At 41.2% G+C, this 20,794-nt stretch overlaps 1 protein-coding gene across 1 annotated transcript in view; it reads left to right on the top strand.

Annotated features, from left to right (window-relative positions):
• The first annotated feature begins 717 nt into the window (after nucleotides 1-717).
• Nucleotides 718-20,794, top strand: part of PLXNC1 (plexin C1) — a 70,292-nt gene continuing 50,215 nt past the window's right edge. Inside the window, exons 1-5 of the mRNA XM_023929411.2 lie at nucleotides 718-1,694; nucleotides 11,103-11,225; nucleotides 12,558-12,692; nucleotides 14,725-14,825; nucleotides 20,056-20,170. Coding sequence (XP_023785179.2) covers nucleotides 747-1,694; nucleotides 11,103-11,225; nucleotides 12,558-12,692; nucleotides 14,725-14,825; nucleotides 20,056-20,170 — 1,422 coding nt within the window. The 5' untranslated portion in view covers nucleotides 718-746. The remainder of the gene's footprint in view (nucleotides 1,695-11,102; nucleotides 11,226-12,557; nucleotides 12,693-14,724; nucleotides 14,826-20,055; nucleotides 20,171-20,794) is intronic.

The raw sequence follows: 20,794 nt of genomic DNA, 5'->3' as shown, positions 1-20,794 counted from the left end.
TCGGGGGGCTGTTTGACGGGGTGCTGTTTGGCAGGGCGGTTCTGCGGTGCATGTGAACGGGAACAGGACGGGTTTCCAGGCTCGCAGCGGGCGCTGCCGGTGCCCAGCAGAGTCAGACCCACGCCCACACCCGGCACCCGGCGGCGGACCGCGCCACCGGCTGTCCCCGCTTAGCACCTTCACCGCTGCTCGCCCGCTGCCCGCGGGGGGCTTCAGCCGGGCCGGGAGCGAGGCAGGGCGAGTGCTCGGGGGCCGCCCTGCCCGGGGTGGGGGGTTCCCCTGCTCCGCTGCCCGGAGGGGTCCCCGAGCGGGTGCGGGTGCCGAGCGCCGCCGGGCGAGGCGGCTCTCGCTCCCCTCCGCGTCCCGCCGCGCCGCTGCGAGGCGGCCGCCCCCGGCCCCCGGCAGCCCGGCGGCCGAGCAGGGCTCCCGCGGCGCCGCCGCCGCCGCCCACCGTCCGCGGCAAGGCGGGCCGGCGGGGCCGGGGGGCGGAGGGCGAGCGGCGGCGCACGGCGGCGAGGTGGCTCGGCAGCCCTCCCGGAGGAGCCCGGCCCACCTCTCCCGTGCAGGCACCCCCTCCTCCCCGCCCCGAAAGAGGAACTCCCCGCCCGCGCAGCCCGGCCGCGGCGCAGGGAGCAGCGGCGGCGGCGGCGGCAGCGCGCCCGGCCCCTCCGCGCAGCATGGCGCAGCAGCGCCCGCCGCCCGCCGCCGCCTGAGGCGCCCCGCGGCGCCGAGCCCAGCCCGCGCCCATGGCGGCGCCGCCGCCCGCCCTCCGCTGGGCGCTGCCCCTGCTGGCGGCGCTGGCGGGCGCCGCCGGACCCCAGAGCTTCGAGCTGCCGGGGGCCCCCATCGACAACATCGAGGTGAGCCGCGGCGCCGTGCTGGTGGCGGGCGGCAGCTGCCTGTACGAGCTGCGGCCCGAGCTGCAGCCCCGGCTCCGCGTGGTGCCGGCGGCGGGGCAGGGCTGCGGGGAGCCCCCCGGCATGCGCAGCAACCTGCTGCTGTACTACGAGGAGGCCGGCGGGGTGGGCGTCCTGCTGACCGGCTGGACCCAGGATGGCGGCGCCTGCCAGGTGTGGGAGCAGCCGTCCTACCGGCAGCGCTTGAACCAAAGCGAGGTGGTCAGCTGCCTGCCCGACGGCTCCACCGCCGGCGTCGTCTTCCAGCAGGCCGGCGCCTGGTACCTGGCCGTGGCGGCCACCTACTCGACCAGCGCCGACACGAACCACCTGCACTGCGAGCCCTCGAAGTCGGACAAGGAGACCGTCATCACGGTGCGCAGCATGGTCAACCTCAAGTCCAAGGAGGAGCTGGGCATCATCAAGCGCAAGGAGGAACCTTTGCACTTTGTTGACGCGCTCCAGTGGGGGGATCACCTTTTCTTTCCCTACTACACGCTGAAGGCCAGGTTGGGCAATAACACGGAGCCACCCAGCATGGCTGTCCTGCGCCAGCTGCGCCCTTCAGAGGGTGGCCTTACTTTGCAAGGGCACGTCTACTTGGACTGCGGGTGCAGGAGCCTCATTATTTCCTCCAGCCTTGTTCGCCAGGGTGAGCGGGGCTGGTGGGTGGGTGTATTCCGCCACAGCCACAACGCCAAGGCGTGGAACAGCACTGCCGTCTGCATCTTTGGGATGGAGGAGATGAAGGAGCAAGCCTGTGCATCCACGCACTTCAATATGAACGGGAAGAGCTGTGTAAGTCCGGGCATCGTTTGCTAAGCTTTCATCCTGCACGCCCTTGTTGACACTGTTATTGTCGTGGCTGGTGTCTCTGTGCATGACTCACGGGGTGTCCCTGACCTGGAGGCACATGAAGTTAGCGAGAAACTTCAGAGCCGCACCAGGCTTTGCACATCAGCCCTGGTCAGCTCTAGTGATTTCTCCAGCTCGTTCTCTTTCTAAAAAGCTGATCCTTTACCAGATTTTGGTATACTTCCCACCTACCTGTTGGGAAAGACACATCTGAGGGAGCGCCTGAGGGCATCCTGGGTCAGACCTGAGTCTTAGGTTTCTCCCTCAGTGTGTCCTTTTCAGCTTAGGATTAGTCATATTTCATTTTATTTTCCATACAGCCTAGATAAAGCATCTCCTATCTTATTCTGTGCATTCACATCTCATGTCATTGCAGCTACATCAGAAATGAAAAAAAAGCCCATCGAACTGGCTCTGTGCACTGGGCTGTGTGCACTGTTATCCTTGTCACTCGCTAGTTATCTGTGGTTGCTTGTTCTGTGTTAGGTATTTTGCAAGCCTCTTAGGACTTGCCTTGCTTAGGAGGGCTCTCACAGCCACCTCCCCAAATCCTTGTGTGCAGCAGACAACAATAGGTGTTATCTCTTTGTTGTTGCAGTGGTTACATTTTCACACAGTGGTGTCCCATGGAGTTCCCCATATCACCTACACCAGTAACACTCTCTTCAGCTCCTTCCTCCTCTTCAGGGTGAGCTGAGTGCATGGACAGTGGGATAGGCAAGGCTACTGACTTTGCTCTGGCCTCAGTAGTAATTACCTAAAAATTATATTCAGGGAGATAAAAATGTCATTCACATGCAGAAGGTGCTTTTGAAAGGCCTGTCCACGCTTTTAAGTTAGAAACTTTCCAGAGCTGTGGCTAAAGGACCACTGAAAAGTATCAAGGAGAGCCATAAGGGATCATATAGCAAACCACAAGCCTTTTGCAGTTCCCACACCATCCGGGGTCTTTGCAGACAAACTTCTGAATCCTTGAGCTTTTACAATAGGAGTTTCTTCGAAATTCCTTGAAAGAAGTGCTGTCACTCTTTGCCTTTCCAAATCTAGCTCACAGTGGAGTGCAGTGCTGAGATTTTTCCAAACAGACTACCAGAGGGCACGTGTGATTCAGTCTGCTCATCTCCCTACTAAGCTGTGAGACTATTGCCAGTGTTCGAGGACGTGGTTGTGAATGAGAACCCCATATGTGGGTGAGACAACTGTGCTGAAGTAAATAGTGAAACTCACTATGGAGCCAGAGCCAATCCTTTGATTTCCAGTGCTAGCTTACTGTTTACTGTGTGATTTCTGTGCTCCCACAAGGCAAACCTCCTGAATGAATTTCAAGTCTCATTCTGATCCCAAAATACCTATTCGCTTGTTGGAATTTTAGTTTGTATTGTTTGTTCCTAATTACTTGTGAAGTTTCTTAGTGAAGATGCTTTCTGAACCTACTAAACAAAACAGAAGAAGAAAGTTCCCTGGGCAGTAGATCCCTTCTAAACACTTTACAAAATCTCATGCAAGAAATTTCAGAAAAACCTCATGGATCTCGTAGAGTGACGTGATGAAGGTAAGGTGAGACACATATTTTTGCAGACAGGGCAATTCCCTGTCCCTGTTGCCTCTCAGGGCCTGAATATGAAAAATCAATGATCCACTTGTTTCATAATTGGTCTAATTCAGATCAGACTCCTGTGACTCCAGTGTTACTTTCATGTCCCAAGAGGTTCACCCCTCCTGGAAATTTAGATCACATTTGGATACAATGTTGAAGAATCTCAACTGTAACAATCTTTAAAAGGATTTCTTGTTTAGCCTTATGTCCCAAACTATGATGATGTTATTGATTGTAATATTTTGGCATGAGAAGTGCAGTTTACCACTGAGAGAAAAGTGGTATTTTAATGTTTTGTGAGATAGCAGGACATGTGGGTCCTCTGAAGTAATATGACCTATAACATTACATGGCTAATTAGCTCTCTTTATTAAGCTAATTATATGTGCTTATGGTGTATAAACATAGAAATAAATGCATGTAGTTCAGCTTTAATTTTTTTTTATACTACAGAAGGTTAGGCTAGGCTGTTGCAGAGTAAGTTTGGAGATGACAGGCCCATATGTTGCTGCTTCTGGGTTGTTTTAGACCAGATCCTTCTACCGTCTCTCACCAAAGTATGGGAGTCCCTGCAATCGTGGAATATGCTGTTCTTGGACTCAGAAACACATGGGCTTCAGAGCTGACAGGAAGGTGGAGTGTGGCACGTCCATCAGTGTACAGCTTGCAGCAGTGTGTGAAACCCTAGCAGTGGCTCTGGCCAGAAGGGAGTTGGAGGGTGCTGTGGGTCTTAGTCTTCTCTGCTGGGTACACTTGAATGCAGGAGCTCAGGTGTGATGTGATGAGGTATGTGGATCCCAGACACGGACTATCAGCTTATGTAGGAATTGTAAATACAGGAAGTTTTCTCACTGCAGGAATACAGTTTATAGTAAGCATATACATTAAGGAGTAGTGGCAGTTTGTTTTCTTTCTGATCTTGTCATCCTTTAGACTTCTGTTACTATTCTGATTACCTTTAGGCAAGACATCCTCTTACCCCTCCCCACTCACATTGCATTTCTCAACAGGACACTGCAAGAAGGGCTTAGCCCAGGGTATTTGTGGTCCTGAATTCCCTGTTATGCCATTGCTAAATGGTGTACTTTGAACTCATTCCTGTAAGGTACTGAGCTTTCTGGCCCTAACCCAGTAAAGCACTTAATGACATATTCAACATTAGGCATATATAAGTATTTTCATCATCTTCATGCCCATGCATTTAAAGTAGAGCATGTGCTTGGGTACTTCACTGCATTGGAACCAAATTGCTCTGCACCCTGTTGGAACTCACTGTAGGTGTGTAATCTCTTTAGCTTCGCTTTGCCTTTTAGGCCAGAGTTCTCATTTGCATTAAGTTTTAATGCTGGATTAGAGTCTGTTATTAGAAACTAGTAATTTTTAAGATCCTTGCTTACCAACTTTATCAAAACGTATGTGAATGCTACAAATTCTATGGAATTTCTCCATATGAGAAGTAGGTACATCCATTTTTGTTTTGTGCAGTAGAGTGCACAAAGATTGTCCTACTTGGATGTGTTTATTCAGGACATTGGCACCACTTGATTCCCAGAGACAGGATCCCTATCTAGCAAGAGGCAAATGGTATTTTAGATGAAACTACTCTGAACATTTTACAGTTTTATATTCAGCTTTTTTTTTTTTATTTGATCCACACATATCTTAGTTTTGAATTTATCTGCTTACATGCACTATCAGGGTGTGTGTGTGTGTGTGTTACTGGACTCACTAGCATAGCCTACATATACATAAGTGTATCTTCTACACAATTTCCTTAGTTAGTAAATGGGAATTTGTCAAGTCTCAATTTCTTTTCAGAAACCTGACTGGGTACTTACAAACACAGGAGGAATGTTGGAATTTGTCACAAACTTGCTGTGGGAGCTAGTGGACTTTAAGAATGGCTTTTCTTCTGTTGTTCTGTGACAGAGCAGGACCTAAAAGGATCTCAGGTCTCTCACAGACAAGCCAGGATGTTGTAAGTCACAGCCAAGTAGATGAGTAAGAAAAGTGTTCCAACTGGAGAACATCAACAGGAGAGAAATGTAGAGTATTGCCTAAGCATGATAATGACAAATGTGGAAATTTGTTTTGTCATTAAAAAAATTGCATGGAAAGAAAAGGATTCAGGAAGATTCAAGGATTCACAGTTTTTCAGGTAGAAAATCCCCAAAAAATTGTTAGGCATATATATATATAAGAAAGAGAATTGCTGTAGTTTATAATAAGGTGTTTATTCTATTATATGAAAAGGCTAAGTAGTTGTGATAGTTACTAAAAGATAAGCCATCTTGGTTGGATTTTCATCGATTACATAATGCAAGTAAAGACTTGTAACAGTCTGATCTTTGAACTTTTTCATTTTTCAGTGGTTGATATAAATGAGGGTTAGTATGTGTCCCTTAATTTATCAAACATTGTTTGGAATCTTAACACAAATCCTAGCTGCTGTAAGCTCTACTGAAATGAGATTTCGAAGTCAACAGAGTCACATCAGTTTAATTACGGCCTTTAATTTGCAGGAACGACATTTGAATTTGTGTGGTAACTCATTCCAGAGTGATTCATGGTCTTTTATTTAAAGAAAGAATTACAGACTTGTAAATATAATTTTGTATCAAAATTGATCCTGTAATTAATTTTATAGTAGTGAAGTCAATCTCCTGGGTATTACAGACTGCTAGTGTTGCATCTGATGTTTGATGAGTTTCTGGAGTTAATGTTTTTGAAGTGAATATTTCTGTCTTGTTACAATGAGTTTTCAGTTCATCCCTGTTTAGTGTAGGAAGTAAACCACTGAAGACTTGTCAACTCTCACACTCCAGGGCTGGGGACTGCACAACCTCCCTGGACAACCTGTTCTGCTTGATTGCCCTCACAGTGATGCTTTTTCATCTCCTCTTCACTAGAAACCTGCAGTGTTTCAGTTTGTGTCATTATCTCTTGTTACCTTACATACACTTGGACTAAGAGCCTTGCTTTGTTTTATTGGTCTCTCTGAAATTGTCTCTTCTGTAGGCTGAAGCAACCCAGTTTTGGAAAAGACCTGTAAGATCATCCACCACAAAACCATGTCCCTAAGCACCACATCTACAAGCCTTATAAGTACTTCAGATTGGTCAGGCATGATTTATCCTTGGCAAATTTATGCTGGCTTTTCTCAGTCACCATGTTCATCTTCTTGTGTCCAGAAATGGTTTCAAAGAGGATTTTCTCCATGATTGTCCCAGGGAAAAAAGTGAGACCAATGAATGTGTAGTTCCCTGAAAAAAAAAAAAAAATCTTGTTTTTTCTTAATATCAGTGCAGTATTTGTCTTTATTCAGTTGGAGACTACCTGATCTCTACACCTTTTGAAACAGGAGAGAATAACCTTTCAGCTTCAACAATCTCTCAGCATCTTCCTACAGATTCCATCTGTCCTCCCTAAAACTTTTAAAAGCTGAGATTTCTTAAGAGATCTCTTGCTTAATCCTCTCCCAGTACTCGTAGTTTCTCTGCTCCTTGATCTCTGTGTGTACAAAGGACCACAAGATGTTGCTGGTGAAGTCCAGAGCCATGTCTGCATCAACTGTTGGTAAATCTCCTGAGCTATTCAGCAGCTGGTGTGCATTTTATTGTTAATTCTTTTATCGTCCATGTGGTAGTGGAAGCTCTTTTTGTTGTCCATACCATACCTTGCCAGTTACAAAACTAGGTGAGCTTGGATTTTCCAGGCTCATTTCCACCTTTCCTGTGTGTCCAGAGATTTCCTCCTTAGTCCTGCTTCCTCCTCATTTGTGATGTTGTTCTGCAGTGTAGTTCAATCATGACTTCCCTTTTTAGCTAGAGGCCATCTCGTGATGTGTCTGCTTGTTTTCCGGAATTTTGTGCTTGACAGAGATTGTCCTGAAAGACATGCCAGCTTATTTGAGCTCCATTTCCCTTCAAAGCTGACTCTCAGGGGATCCCACTGACCATTTCCCTGAACACACTGAAGCCTGGGCTTCAGCTCTCTGCTCAGATTATCACATCTTCAATTCTTCCTTGTTTTTGAGTAGCAGATCCAGAAGAGCATCACTCTTGACTGACCCCAGAGGTTAATATAGCCTGGGATCTCATTCACTTTGTCCCCAGAGCTTTGTAGACCTGGTCTGCACTAGGCCATGTTTTTGGTGTCCACGTGGAGGTGCAAGAATGAGTAGTGGTCCAAGGAATGGAAAATTACTACAGTCTTTCTGCAATGGGTAGGGTCCCCTAAAAAAAACCCCAGCCTGTTGTAACAACATGACTGTTTAGCAAATCTGTGCCTTCATCCCTCAGGGTCACCCACCACTTCCTTTTGCTCTCTGCTAATGTGCTCTTCAAGCTCAGTTGGTTTCAAAGCCTTCCTTGATGGAGCTTGTTCTCCCTCACTGGTCCTCCCTTAGGACACTTTACCACTTCTGTGAACTTAGATCTGAGGGCAGAGTAGGACTTTTTCTGCTGCTGCAAGAAGTCACATGTTTCTAGCTTCCCCATCTGAGGAGTCTCCATCAGCATCTCACTCAACCATAGCCTCTGACTATTCTTCCTCCCTTGCATCATGAGCCTCAGGATTTGCCTCTGCAAGGTCTCACTGAAGACTCTGATTTCTGGTCATCCTTGTTTTTTTGCAAGGCTGCAAAACACTAACACTGCTGGGCAATGTACAAATCAAAAACCTTCCTGGAAATAAAATTTTGGAATGGTTCATCTCCTGATCCCTTAGCCCTAATAAAGGCTCACTGCATGCCCCAATATTTGTTACCCTCTGATATAGTAAATACTTATGAAGGTGGTTAAAGGATGGTGAAGTTAAGAAAGAAGAATGAGGTTCCAAAAGTTCTTTCCCCATAAGAAAAGCATCTATTGTTTCAGTGTTGACTATTGCTATATGCTATTTACAAATCTTGTGTCCTTTTGTTTAGCTGCATCTGTTCTTTCACTCGGATGCTCAAACCCTTTACTTTTACGTTTTGGACAGCTGCATATGATGAGTGCTGCATGAGCTAAAAGTGCTGCCCTTTCCTCTGAGGCACACAATGTAAAATAATCAGGAGGAAATCAAGAGAGAAGTGTGAATATGGTTGCTACAACTGGAGTCATATGGAGATACATCTGAAAATGAAGTGCCAAATAGAAAACTAGTATAAATACCTTCCATATGAATAACCAAACAACTATAGACAGTAGAGAGACTACAAAATAGAACAGAGGATGGTACTGAAGAATTAAAAAAGGGGAGGTCTTACAGAGTGGTATTATCTTTCCTTTTGCTTTTCTTGCTTTTGTATGTGCCTGAAAATGTTACAGGATAGGCAAACAGATGACCATGGAGATGAATAACTCTTCAAGTATAAAGGAAATTTAGACTGTAAGTACATTTTTAAGAATGAATTTAGCCGTGAAAGGAGCAGCTTGGGAAGGCTCTACAGTGCTGTAACCCCGTTAGTCACAGTAGAAAGAGGTAAAAGGTCTTGTTAAAACAATAAATGGGTGTGGAAAAGGGGAGTCAGAGGGGTGAAAGCAGCAGCTGCACCCTGGAGGAAATGGGCAAACTGGAGAAATAGTTTGCAAGAAAGAGAAGGCAATTTTTTTGTGACTGTCCACCGTCTGAATTTCCCTTGTTCTTATCTGTATTAGCTCAATGTCATGTTGACCCTCCCTCTAGCAAGCAGAGGGAGGGGAGGAGACTTCCACACTTGTCAGTATTGGTTCTTCAGTCAGATGAGGAGGATGCACTGATATGACACTGGTTATTTTATTAGTATGTGGGTCAAAATAAAATCTGGCAGCAAAGCTTTTCAGAAACTGGGTGAGTTCTCTTTTCTGTGATCTTGTTGTACAGAGTGTGTAAGGAACCCAGGGTGGTTTGTCTCTCTTACACTACTACATGGTGCACTGCAGAAAAACTTCCTAATTTTGGTAGAAATGAAAGTGTGGAAGCTCCACTCACTGACCTGAGTGAAGACTCATTGCGTGCAGTAGTTCTGGAGTTTTGTTACCTTCTGATCTATAAATAAAGTGAGTTAACTTTTTCCACCTTAAAATGCTTGCAATCACACCCTGCCCCACTTCCCTATCTAACACAGACCTCCAGGGCACTGGATTCTCATGGCCAAATGAGTTTTACTGAAGTTCTGTGCAAGTGCATGACAGTTCCTTGTGTCTTCCTGCTGCATGAAAAAAGAAATAGCGACTTTAAATATGAAAGTTAATCAAGTCTTCTTTTATTCTAAGTGGCTGTTCTTTCAAGCTAATTAAAATGATTCAGATGACTGAAGAACATTTTAATTGACTTAGGATTGCAGTTCAGGAAAAAAAAATATTTCTACTGGAAAGACTTTTGGGGGTTAAGCCAGCATCATAGCATGCAAGATAGTTGAATTCAGCCATTACTGTGTTAGGGATTTGCTTCATAAGTTTAAGAAATGCCTTCACCTTTCTTCTAAATGTCAGTTTTGACGGTCCATTCCATGCTTTGTTTTGTGCATTAAAGTGAAATAGGCTCTTGCACTCAGAGGGTTCCTGTAGGGTTAGGAATCCATCCTTGAGGTTGAAATTCTGGATTTTGTAAGCTAACCTACAGGGCTTGTTCTTGGTCTTACCTGAGCTCTTGTCTCCTACCTCTCCATGCCTGCCACTCCTTTGTGCCAGCACTGGTGTATGTGCAGCCACATGTTCATGTGATGAGGAGCATGACTCGAACAAAGATGTCAGTAGGTAGATTTACAGAGCATTTTCTAGGCACATTTTGCTTTAAATAAGCTGACTGGAAAGCATTGTACAGGGAGGGTGAAGTAAAGGTTGGCTGGGGTTGGACCCCTTTGGAGAGCAGGTGGGATCACACCTTTGGCAATGTCTACCACAGAGATTGACTTGGAGCAATTAGAGGACTTCAAACCTGAGTTGCTGCTTGCTAAGGAGACACATGGGCTTCTAGGGAGTTCCCCTGGTAAATGGTCCTATTCTCACACATATAGATTTCCTTTCAACACTCAGTCATCTACAATCAGAGTTATTTGGCTTGGTTTTTCATTCCACAAGATACAGGGATTTCCTGCATGATGTTTTTTTTTGTGAGATGCTTACATATGTTTGCCACTTAATTTCCTCCAGGTGGGATGGGGAATTGAGGGTAACGTGTTGATTTTAAAGCTTACACTGCTGCATTTATGTTCTCCATGACATGAGCTTTATATTGCTTTATCTCATTTTTATGTTTATGTAATACACAAGTCTGTACTTCCTCTGCTGTCAAGGAAGATGAAGGTTTGCATTTTTATACACACAGACACAGTTTGTTTGAAGTGTCTACTTTATCCAGAATATTTACATACCTTTGAAAGTGGTTGCTGAGTGTATCTAGCCTCCAGGTGATGGCAAAACATGGATTCATTGAGAAAAACTGGAAATTCAGAATAACCCCAGGACTTGTGTCCCAAAAAAGAGAAATCCTATTGCAAAGTAACTTACTGCTGCTATGCTGAGTATGCATCCCACTGAAGTCAGTGATTTAACTGCAGCAGATATAATATTTGTTACAGATATGACCAGTTGTCATATATGAAAAACTAGTTTCATGTGTATTTTCCAATAATGTGTTGCTCTGAAACTGTGCCAGAATTGAAATGCTACTTAAAGTCTTGTCTAAAGTTGGGTTCTCTGAGAATCTTTCCAATTCTTCTTTTCCTCAAAGTTTTGGAGTATAGGTGAGTGATTTTTTAATATGTTTTTCTTATATCTGATTTTTAGGAGGCACGATCAATCAAGAAATTACCTACCTTGATTCACTCTGGATTAGTGGCTGTTTATGGCACAGTTGTTTTGAATCGTATAGTTCTCTTTTTGGGAACAGATGATGGACAGTTACTGAAGGTAAGCTGAGTGTGGCAGTTCTTCCCTTCTCCACCAGCTGCTGCTGTGTTCAAGTGGGTAAATATTTCCTGGTTTATTCAGTGTATTATAAACAAATATGATCCCCTGAATCTCTGTTTTTTTTGTTTGTGAAATAACTGCTGTATGGTCTTTTGGAGAGCAAGATAACTTTCAAAAGCAGTTATGTACCCTGCTAAAATTCAAGTAAACATTTCATTAAAACACTAATGCCCACAGTATTAATTTACAGACTGTGGAGTTCTCAGTTATTTTACCTTGTTTCCCTCTTTGCTTTGATTTTTCAGTAGAAGTATTAAATATTGTTAAATTTTGGAAGTGTGTTTGTTTGTTTGTGTGTTTGTTTGTCTGTGTGATATGAAAATCTGTCCATTAGAGAGAAAAGTCAAGATTCATTTTATCTTAGCTTCTAATAGTTGACCTACGCTAACTTAAATCCATTGCTTGAAAGTCATCTTACCTCATTATCAAACATTTCAACCATCCAGTCAAATGTCTTTTATGCTTTAATTTTTTCAGTGTTTTGCAAGAATGTGCATATCCTGTCTACACTGCAAAGGATGACTTTCACTCTTTGTCTTTATTAAGCAGACATTTGGAGAGAAATAGAGTAGAGACCTTGAAAAGCTTTGTCCATTTGATTTCATTTTGCTTTTGATAATGAAAAATGAACTTCAAGTCTTCCATGTCTGCTTAACACAGTAGAGACAGTGAACCCATCTCCCTTCTTTAGCCATGAAAAACAAATGTTGGTGTGCTTACTGACTTGCAAAATTAAGTTTCTGGGGTCTCTAGTTCCCTTGAATTCTGTGCAAAGAGTAGTGGAAAACAGTAGAGTTGGTCAAGGTAAGAAAAAGAAATATCATTACAGTTGTATATTTAGAGAAGCCACGAAGAAATTTATGTAAGTTCCTTTTTACTTTGTGGGTGTCTGACTATTAGTTTGTTTTCCGAAGGCTAATACTTTCTTCTCCATTGAAAGAAGTAAAAAGTTGTGATTTTGGGATACAGGCATTTCTTCCACATTCAGTTTCTGAATCAATCAGTAACAGACTTGGTGGAAGGCATGTTTCATATGCTAAACCAGTGCCAAATTCAGTGCTAAATGTGTCTGGCATGGATTTTGTTGTAATTCTGTTCCTATGGTCTTTTCCTTCATTCTTCTCCAGTGTGAGAACCAGTGCAGTAGGTGAATTGAATGATAGCACAGTAATTCACCTCAGAAGCTTTGATGTAACTGAAATTTGACTTTTGTTTAGCATGTTGACTGATCAATAAAAGAGCACGGGAATAATTTAATTACACATGTTTTAGGCTATTCTTAATGAAGATATGAAATCTAATTGCCCAGAAGTTTTATATGAAATTGAGGAAGAAACTTCCATTTTCCCCAAACTGCGACTTGATCCAGTGAATAACAACTACATCTATCTGTCCTCTGCCAATAAGGTAAGTACAATACTTAATAAAATAATAAATTCATATAAACTACTGCTTTAAGGATTTCTACCACTTTATAAGTGAAGCATTGGTTTGTCTCAGTTAGACTTTTAATATGCAACCTGCAATAACCAACTTTACATCTAATATCTGGTTATGTTGTCTAAGTTTGGGCTGCACTCCTGCAGAACTTGGAAGAGCTTTTGCTGTCATGGTGCTGCCCAGTGTTGCTATGATCCAGTAATACCCTTAATTCCATGCTTATTTTGTGCTGTTCTGCTAAGAGGGTGTTTCTTTCTGTTTTTCCTGGTGGCAGGAAAATGCAAATCATGCAGAGTCAAGCTTAGAGACAGAAAAAAAAACTTGTACACTCTGTAGGCAGAGCTATCCAGATGTTGGTAGGTCAGGGTTTGCCAGTCAATTAAGGAGTTTATAAAGTGGAGAAATCTCTTAATTTGAAAGATGGCTTTGAAGCCTTAATTCTGATGAAATCAGTGATAAAGCTGTAATCAGTGATAAAATTCCCATTGTCTTCAGTCAGGCATAGACTTCAAAAGAATAAAGCAAAAGGACAAGTGAGCAATGTGTGTGCATAGTGAGGCCGAGGAGTTCGGCAGTGGCTGAGAGCTGCTGCACGTGAGCAAATGTGTTGGAGCTGCACGTCAAGCAGTGAGCAGCTCCCAGGAGCTGGTGCAGTTGTTTAGCACATCTTGCAGCAGGGCTACTGAGCAGCAATCAGAAAATCCCTTTGTCTCGCCAGCAGTGGGAAAGATGGCATTGAAAGCTTAAGGGCTTGCTGTCCATCTTAGCTGAACAGGATTTCACCCAGCACTTAATTACCATCACTTACAATAAAATCACTTTTCTGGCAGTGAACATAGTGTTTTAGCCTGCTGTTACAGAGCGGGGGTAAATTGGTAGGAGAACCCCTGACTGATATAAAACATCTATCACAAATATAGAAGGAATTGAAATCTCAGTCAAAAGTATATATAGATATTCAAAGTAAGACTTGAATTTTCTTTAGCTTTGGTAAAAGACCAAGTCGTTACAAAGGAACAACAGCTTCAAGGAATAAATGCACTTCTCTGATCATCTCTTGGAGCTGAAATAAAGCTTCTACATTGTCTTCTTTAACTTGGTAATAATCTAGGATTGTGACTGGCTTCTGAATTGATTATCTCACACACCTTCAGATAAATTGAATTTTATAATATATGGATGGAAAAACAATAAATATAATTTTGCAGGAAGCAGTGTATTCTTGTTTCGGTTGACAAAATATAGGAACTTCTTATTCTTGAAAATTTGTAATATATGGTTTGAATTAGTTTTTCTTACTAAGATCATTAATTCACATTGTTATTAATCACATTATTTGTATCTGTATTCAGTATTTGTAATCAGCTTTCTCTTTTTCTTTCTCCTTTCCTTTTCTGAAAATGGCTGGCTAGGATATTCAAGCTGAATGTACAAGTATAGATACATACAATATAGCCACAATTATCTACATTTACTTACTGAAATGGCATTTTCATGCATGCTAAGCAGTTGCATGCGTTTGTTCTAGTGTGCACATGCAGTAACCTGACATGGTGATGCAAACACAGATGCATTTTGTTATGCGCATGCATTTTTGGATGCACCTTCATCAATCATTTAAATATCTCCATTCTGAGGAGAGGAAAATGGTGTTCTGCTAAGCAGAGCATTATTTGTAAAATATACCTCCTTTCTGTTATTACCTATAATTCACTCTGCTGATCAGTCTTTCTTGCATTAATCTGCCCATGCTGGCCTTTGAGTAGTAGAACCAAATTGTTACTGTCAGAGGTGTTTCATTATCTGATGGCAAAATACAGTGTGTGCGAAATAGGCTGCATATTTCTATCCAAAGGTCTTCTGGCAGAGGGGAATCCATAAGGAGACTTCCCCAGAGGGATTGTGCTTGGTTGCTGTCAGATTCTTAATGGTAATCTTCAAATTCCCTGTTTATGGAGGCTGTATTAATTCCATGTGTTACTGCATTCTTTGGTTTCAGGTGAGAAGAATACCAGTTGCAAATTGCGGTAGATTTGCTTCTGAGCAAGAATGCTTATCTGCAAAGGACCCCTACTGTGGGTGGTGTTCTTTCAGTCAAAGGTATCTTTTAATATTTTAGACTGTCATATAAAAGCAGAGCATTATTAGTCAGTGTACATTTTGACTGGCTTGGGGCTATTCAACATCAAGATTGTATCTACTGATTTTTTGTGGAATCAGTCATAGCCATAAATGTGAGACACTTTCTTGTCATGTGAAAGGGAAATCAGTGCTTTTGAAAGGCTATGTAACCCTCAAATTTTTTAGATCTACCCATAAAATGTATGTTGGGCAGAGAATAATAAATAATTTTGCTGTTAGAAGAGATACTTTTGTTTTCCAGATTGAGAAATAAAATTGTATACTCGTTCTTGAAACTTCTTAATAGCTGAGAGCATGTTGTATGTGAGAACGAGAAAAGTGCTCAGTTGTCTTCAGTATTGATATTTCCTTTTTTTGGAGCCACTGACTTTGGTTTAGGCAAAAGGAGATTTTCTTTCTAAATACTTCATTCCCACATTTGAATAATTAATTTCAACATCTGATGCCTGGACTGCAGAAATTCCTGGGTCGTCAGACCTAATCTTAGCAATTGAAAGCAACCACATAATGTAAAACTAAAAACTTGCAAAGTACCATCCTAAATTTAGATAGGCTTTTTGTCCTTCCTGCCCTGGTTGTGCAGCTGCTTCCTCATTTTTTGCAGTCTCATTTTTTGCTGGTAAAAGTATGTCTGCTCATTTTCATCATGTTTATGGACAGGTTGTAGTTATCTGCTCTGGTGCTCACATCACCTTTGCCTAAATAAGTTCCCCACCCCCACTCCCTCACACTTAGCTCTTCTTACCTCTTACCTGTTTTTGTGAAAGCAGTCTCTCGCTATCTCTCTCTCTCCTTTCATTTTGGTGTGCTTAAACGGGGAACTTCACTAAGGTCCCCTTACATGAGACACTCCTTTCTTACCTCCACTCCTGTAATCCTTCTGTGAAATTGATGCATCCTTTTAAGATAAGGATGGCCAGGACTCTCAAAGTGTTCCAGAGGAGATTTCAGCTGTGTCTTGCTTAATATTGTTTAATCAGTCTGTCCAGGAAGTGCCTTAGTGTGTTCTGGGATTACAAACGTCTTTTTCATGACAGCATCACATTGATGGGCCACAATCATCCATGATCAAATAATGCCCCCAGGTCCTTTCCTTTCTTTGTTGTGTTTCCAATGGATGAGTTTCCAGTCTATAACACATATGGGTTGTGAGATTTTTATTGCTGTAGGTACATGTTCTTGTACTTTATGCTTTGAAATGTCATTCCATTTCAAGGTAATCCAAGTTTTCCTGTGTGATATTCTTATCTTCCTTTGCATGTTAACATTCCAAACTCTGTATCATCAGCAGATGTCAACAGTGTAAATCTTCTTTTATGCTAATTTGCCACTGATTAAAATCCTAAAGTGCCTATAAGATGGATTTTTGAGGAATTCCACTCGTAGTCTCTTTTAGAAGGTTAATACTAACTCATTTTAGTTTTTTACCCATTTTGTGTTAGCGTGATTTTGCTGAAGATCTGCCACTTTGTGTTTGCAAAGGTAGTTATTGGAAGAGAGTAGGTATTTATTCTGTAATGTGTTTTCTTCAAACTCTCTTTTGCTCCCTTTTAGAAACTGCGTATGTTACAGTGCTAAGATTTTCAGTCCTTTAATTACCTTATAAAGAGATTGTGAATAACTTATTACTCAGTAAATCCCCTGCTTATGAGGGGAATCACCAAAACTTTCCATTTGATTGAAACAGAAATAATGTACTCTTTTGGAGAAAAGATGAAGTAGTACGAGTCCTGTTCAAAACCCACATAATTTTTTATTAAGTTAAATACTTAATGTCATTAAATATTTGGCTTTGTGAAGAGACATCTCTGAGTGAAAGTGTAGGAGAAGAAGAAGACATTTTTAGCCAGTATTTAGTCTAAGTCCATATATGTCCACAAAAGCAATACATTCCATAATAATTTTGAGATCAGTGATAAGTTTTCTGCTTTTACAAGGAAATAATTTTCCTGTAAAATAAAACACACTCCAGTTTTACATAAAATTTACTAGCAATGTTAGTGCTTCATTTTAAGGACAGCGTGAATTAAAATCCAGTCCTTTAATGAAAAAATGTGTGCATCTCATTGCAAGTGAAAACAAAATGAAACAAAATGTTTCTACTGTTCCTATTTCTACTCTTTCTTCTATAGGGACAAATATATTAATTCTCCTTTTCACTTGCCATCATTCAAACCAATTAGTCATAGCATTGTGTTGATTTCTCCTAATGTTTATAGATTTTCTGTAGATGAATCAGATTTACCTAAATTATGCTGAAATACAATTCCAGTACAAGCTATTGATGTTTTACATGCATTTTCCATATGGAAACAACACAATGTATTATCTAACATGGCCAGAGTTACTCTTGAATGTAGTCGATGTGTAGGACATCTGTGGGCTTCATTCAGTGGTTGGTACGTTGGAGAAAGAAAGAGAGAAGCCACAATTTTCACAACATGAATGAAAGCATGTTCTCATTCCATGAGGAAATCAGTATGCTTTAGCAGGACAGAGAAGGCAAGTATGTTAGGATCTGTAGTTAACAAAGGTTAGTGAAGCAGAGACTTAAATAAGTACAGATGAACCAGTATGCATAAGTATTGTGTTATCATAGTGAAATAAGAGGAACTCAGTTCCAATTGTGTAGAGAAATCTTTAGTAGTATAAAAGAACTAGTTTGCTGTGAAATATATAAAAAAAAAATCTTGACTCTGCTTTTCTCTCTGCACATATCTTTACAGTCTGAAATCTGATCCAAGGGTTTCATACCTTACACCTTCATACTTTTATAAAGTCCAGTTCACCTTTCCAAGAAAGCCAGACTTAGTTGTCTGAGTCTGTATGTTAATTTTCAGAATCATGTGGTTCACAAATAATATTTATCTCTTATATTCATTCAAAGTACTTGAAATCAATATAAATTTTATAAAAATAGGGGTATTACAGAATAATTTTATCTTTAGGTGAGTGGAATTATTTTGCTCTTGGCCTTTGCAGGGCAATTTTGAGAATTTATGCTGAGGGGCATCAGATGTGACTGCTTCCTATGAAAATGACTGTTCTCCACAGCACACTGTTAAAGGTCAGCTCTTAGAGCAACAAAAGATGCATTTTTCCCTCACATAAAGATAAGCATGACCCTGGGTTCTGGGTGCCATTACTGGTTTTGTTATTAAACGCTCAGATTCTTCATTGCAAATGAGGGAAACAGGTTCACTGCTTGTGTTCCTCAGGCAGTCTAAGAAAGCAAGTAGCTTCTTCCTGGGACAGCTGTAAATATTCAGCTTGATGAACAGTTTTATTTTTTAATATTTTGATTTAATATTTCAAAATTTTAATATTTTAAAAATATTTTGAATATAAAAATATTTTAATATTTTGCATCACTGACATTCATACACTTACTTAGTGCCAAGTACTGCAAGTGTGTTGCCTTGCATCCTTAGCATTATAATCCTCACCCTGTCAGAAACTGTAGAATGTCTTTATCTTTTGTCCTTCCTCATTACCAGTGCGAATTACCTACCCGTACATATCTGAGAGTGTGGTTTATGCACATCTGTGATCTGTTGATCCCGTCTTCTCTGGCTCTAAAAGTGTGGTGCTAATGAGCCTTTGTGATCTCAGTAGGGTGAAGAGAGCTATAAATGAGACTGATACTTGCCCCAGCTCAGGCAGTTTGAAGTCCATCAGGCATATATAGTCCTAATTTGTTACAGAATCATTATGATCTGAATGTATTGAGATGCAAAGCCCCACCAGGTTCTTGTGCAGCAGGAACTCAGTTTCCTGAGTTAGACCACAAAGGAAGTGACCTTGTGTTTAACTGCATTCCAATTGCCAACATCTTGATCTGCAGAGAAGACGACTTTATGGTTCCTAAGATTTGTGGGGTTATTTTGGGCATTTTGGAGTGCGGTGGATATTTTTGTTGAATATGTTGTTCATTCTGGAGAGAAAACACATTGTTTGTGAAATTTTACAGTGAGCTCTTTGTTAAAAAGGCCCATACTTTGCAACTGTGAACTCATTTCCAGTTTTTAGTGAAGGAATGGTTCATTAAGGCAGATCTCACTGTTCACAGTATTGAAGCTGTATGTGATTCTACATTTAGTAGAAAAGTAGAATTAAAACTATTAAATGTTACATTTATTTATAAATATTCAATCTTAGTATTAAAATATTAAGATATATTCAGTTAGCACTTACTTGTCTTTAATTGCTAACTGTATGAAATTACTTGGAGTTAAACCATGAATTGTTCATTAACTGTTGACAGCAGACAGTATTTTAAGGATTCACCTTTCAAACTCATTGATTGTCCATCTAATTTGTATGCCTGTGTTGTCTTTCTCTTATAACATGTTTTTAATATGTGTAGTCTTTGTAGTACTTCCGTATCACAGCATTTCCTCATTCTTCCTTAATTTTTTGTTGCACAGTTTGTTTCCTACAATTTGGCATCTCTAACATTTGTATTTACCTTGAGCTGTCCTAATTCTGAAATGAATTTTGTGCTTGAAGATAGAGAAATCTATTTTGAACCTCTTCAAATCTGGTGTTTTTAACCAAATGCACTGACAAAAAAAGGGAAGGATTATCATTCAGTGGGTGACAAAGGAGGTTAGGGAAGCGGATGTATCTCATCAACTATGCACATTTGTAGTATAGCTTTACATTTGAGCTTCACTCCCATCCCTTCTTCTATCCTCTGGAGAGAATAAGCAGTTTCCATAGTGTGGTTCATTTCATTTTTGTATGAATGTCTAAAGCAGGGTAGGTGCATTGTACTCTTAAGAACATATTTCTCCCCAAAGAGTATAGAGGGGGGCTGGGGGGCAGCGGGGGGATGAGATCTAGAGCTGTACAATGAAGCAGCCAATTTGGGGATGATGAATTCCATCCCAGGCTACCACTTCCACAGTTACTGGCCAAGCATCCCGTATTTGCTTGAGTGCCATTGACTTAACCAAAACCCTCAAGCATATATCAATGCATTGTAATTAGTTTTGATAAGCAGAAGATTTTGCTGATTGTTTTCCTGAAGCTTTTTGCAGTTATAACCATATTCCTGTAAAAAAAAATAAATAAATCAATCAATAGTGTTCCTGTAAAAAATCAGTAACTTGAAATAAGTTGAAGTACAGTGTCTGAAGTCAAAGGCATGATAAGGAGGCTAGTATAATTTTATGTATACTTTTAGGTGCACATTAAAAGAAAATTGTACACATTCAAACAGCATAAATGGTTGGTATAACATTTCACATGCACCTGATAAAGATCTGAAAATCCTGCTAAGTTTCCCTGCCAAATATCAGGTATGTACACCTAGTTTTATGTGTGTTTGTTTATTGTGACTTAAAATACATAATTTTGTTGCTTATTGCAGCTTGTCTTCTTTTGTCCCCATGTTCCATATATTAGTTCCTCTTACCCCAGCAACTGGCAAGTATCTTTAAAATCTCAGTAAGCTGAATGTGTGAATTAGATAGATGTTCTCCTCCTCTCCTGTGAAAAGTATCCTGAAGAATCCTATGAACATCCTCATGATGTTAAGTCAAAAATTCAAATATTCACTATGCTAACTCAGGCAATGTTTCCATTGTATCACTGTATCAGCTATTTTAATCTATCCTGTAACTGTATATCAAGTGCAGTATGGAAGTTCTGAGCTTCATAACAAGTTAGAAAACATTCACTGGGGCACATATGCTAACACAAATTCTTAAGTGCTTGATACTAGTCTTTACTCTGTTCACAGCACACGCAGCCTTGAATATTTGATTATCAACTATTGTGACTGGCCACTTAATCTGCACGCTATTGTTTCTGATTTCCTGATTGAATGCACTAATGTAATCATATTTGTAAAGCACTCTCAGCCAGAAACAAAGGATAATTCATTACAATATAAGTTCTGTTTCATAATTAAGTGCTCTTTG

This window comes from Cyanistes caeruleus, chromosome 4, assembly GCF_971803275.1.
Source record: "Cyanistes caeruleus chromosome 4, bCyaCae1.hap1.1, whole genome shotgun sequence".
In the NCBI taxonomy this organism is placed as follows: domain Eukaryota; kingdom Metazoa; phylum Chordata; class Aves; order Passeriformes; family Paridae; genus Cyanistes; species Cyanistes caeruleus.
The sequence above is the reverse complement of the archived record's forward strand: the minus strand, read 5'-3'. Positions and strand labels throughout refer to the sequence as shown.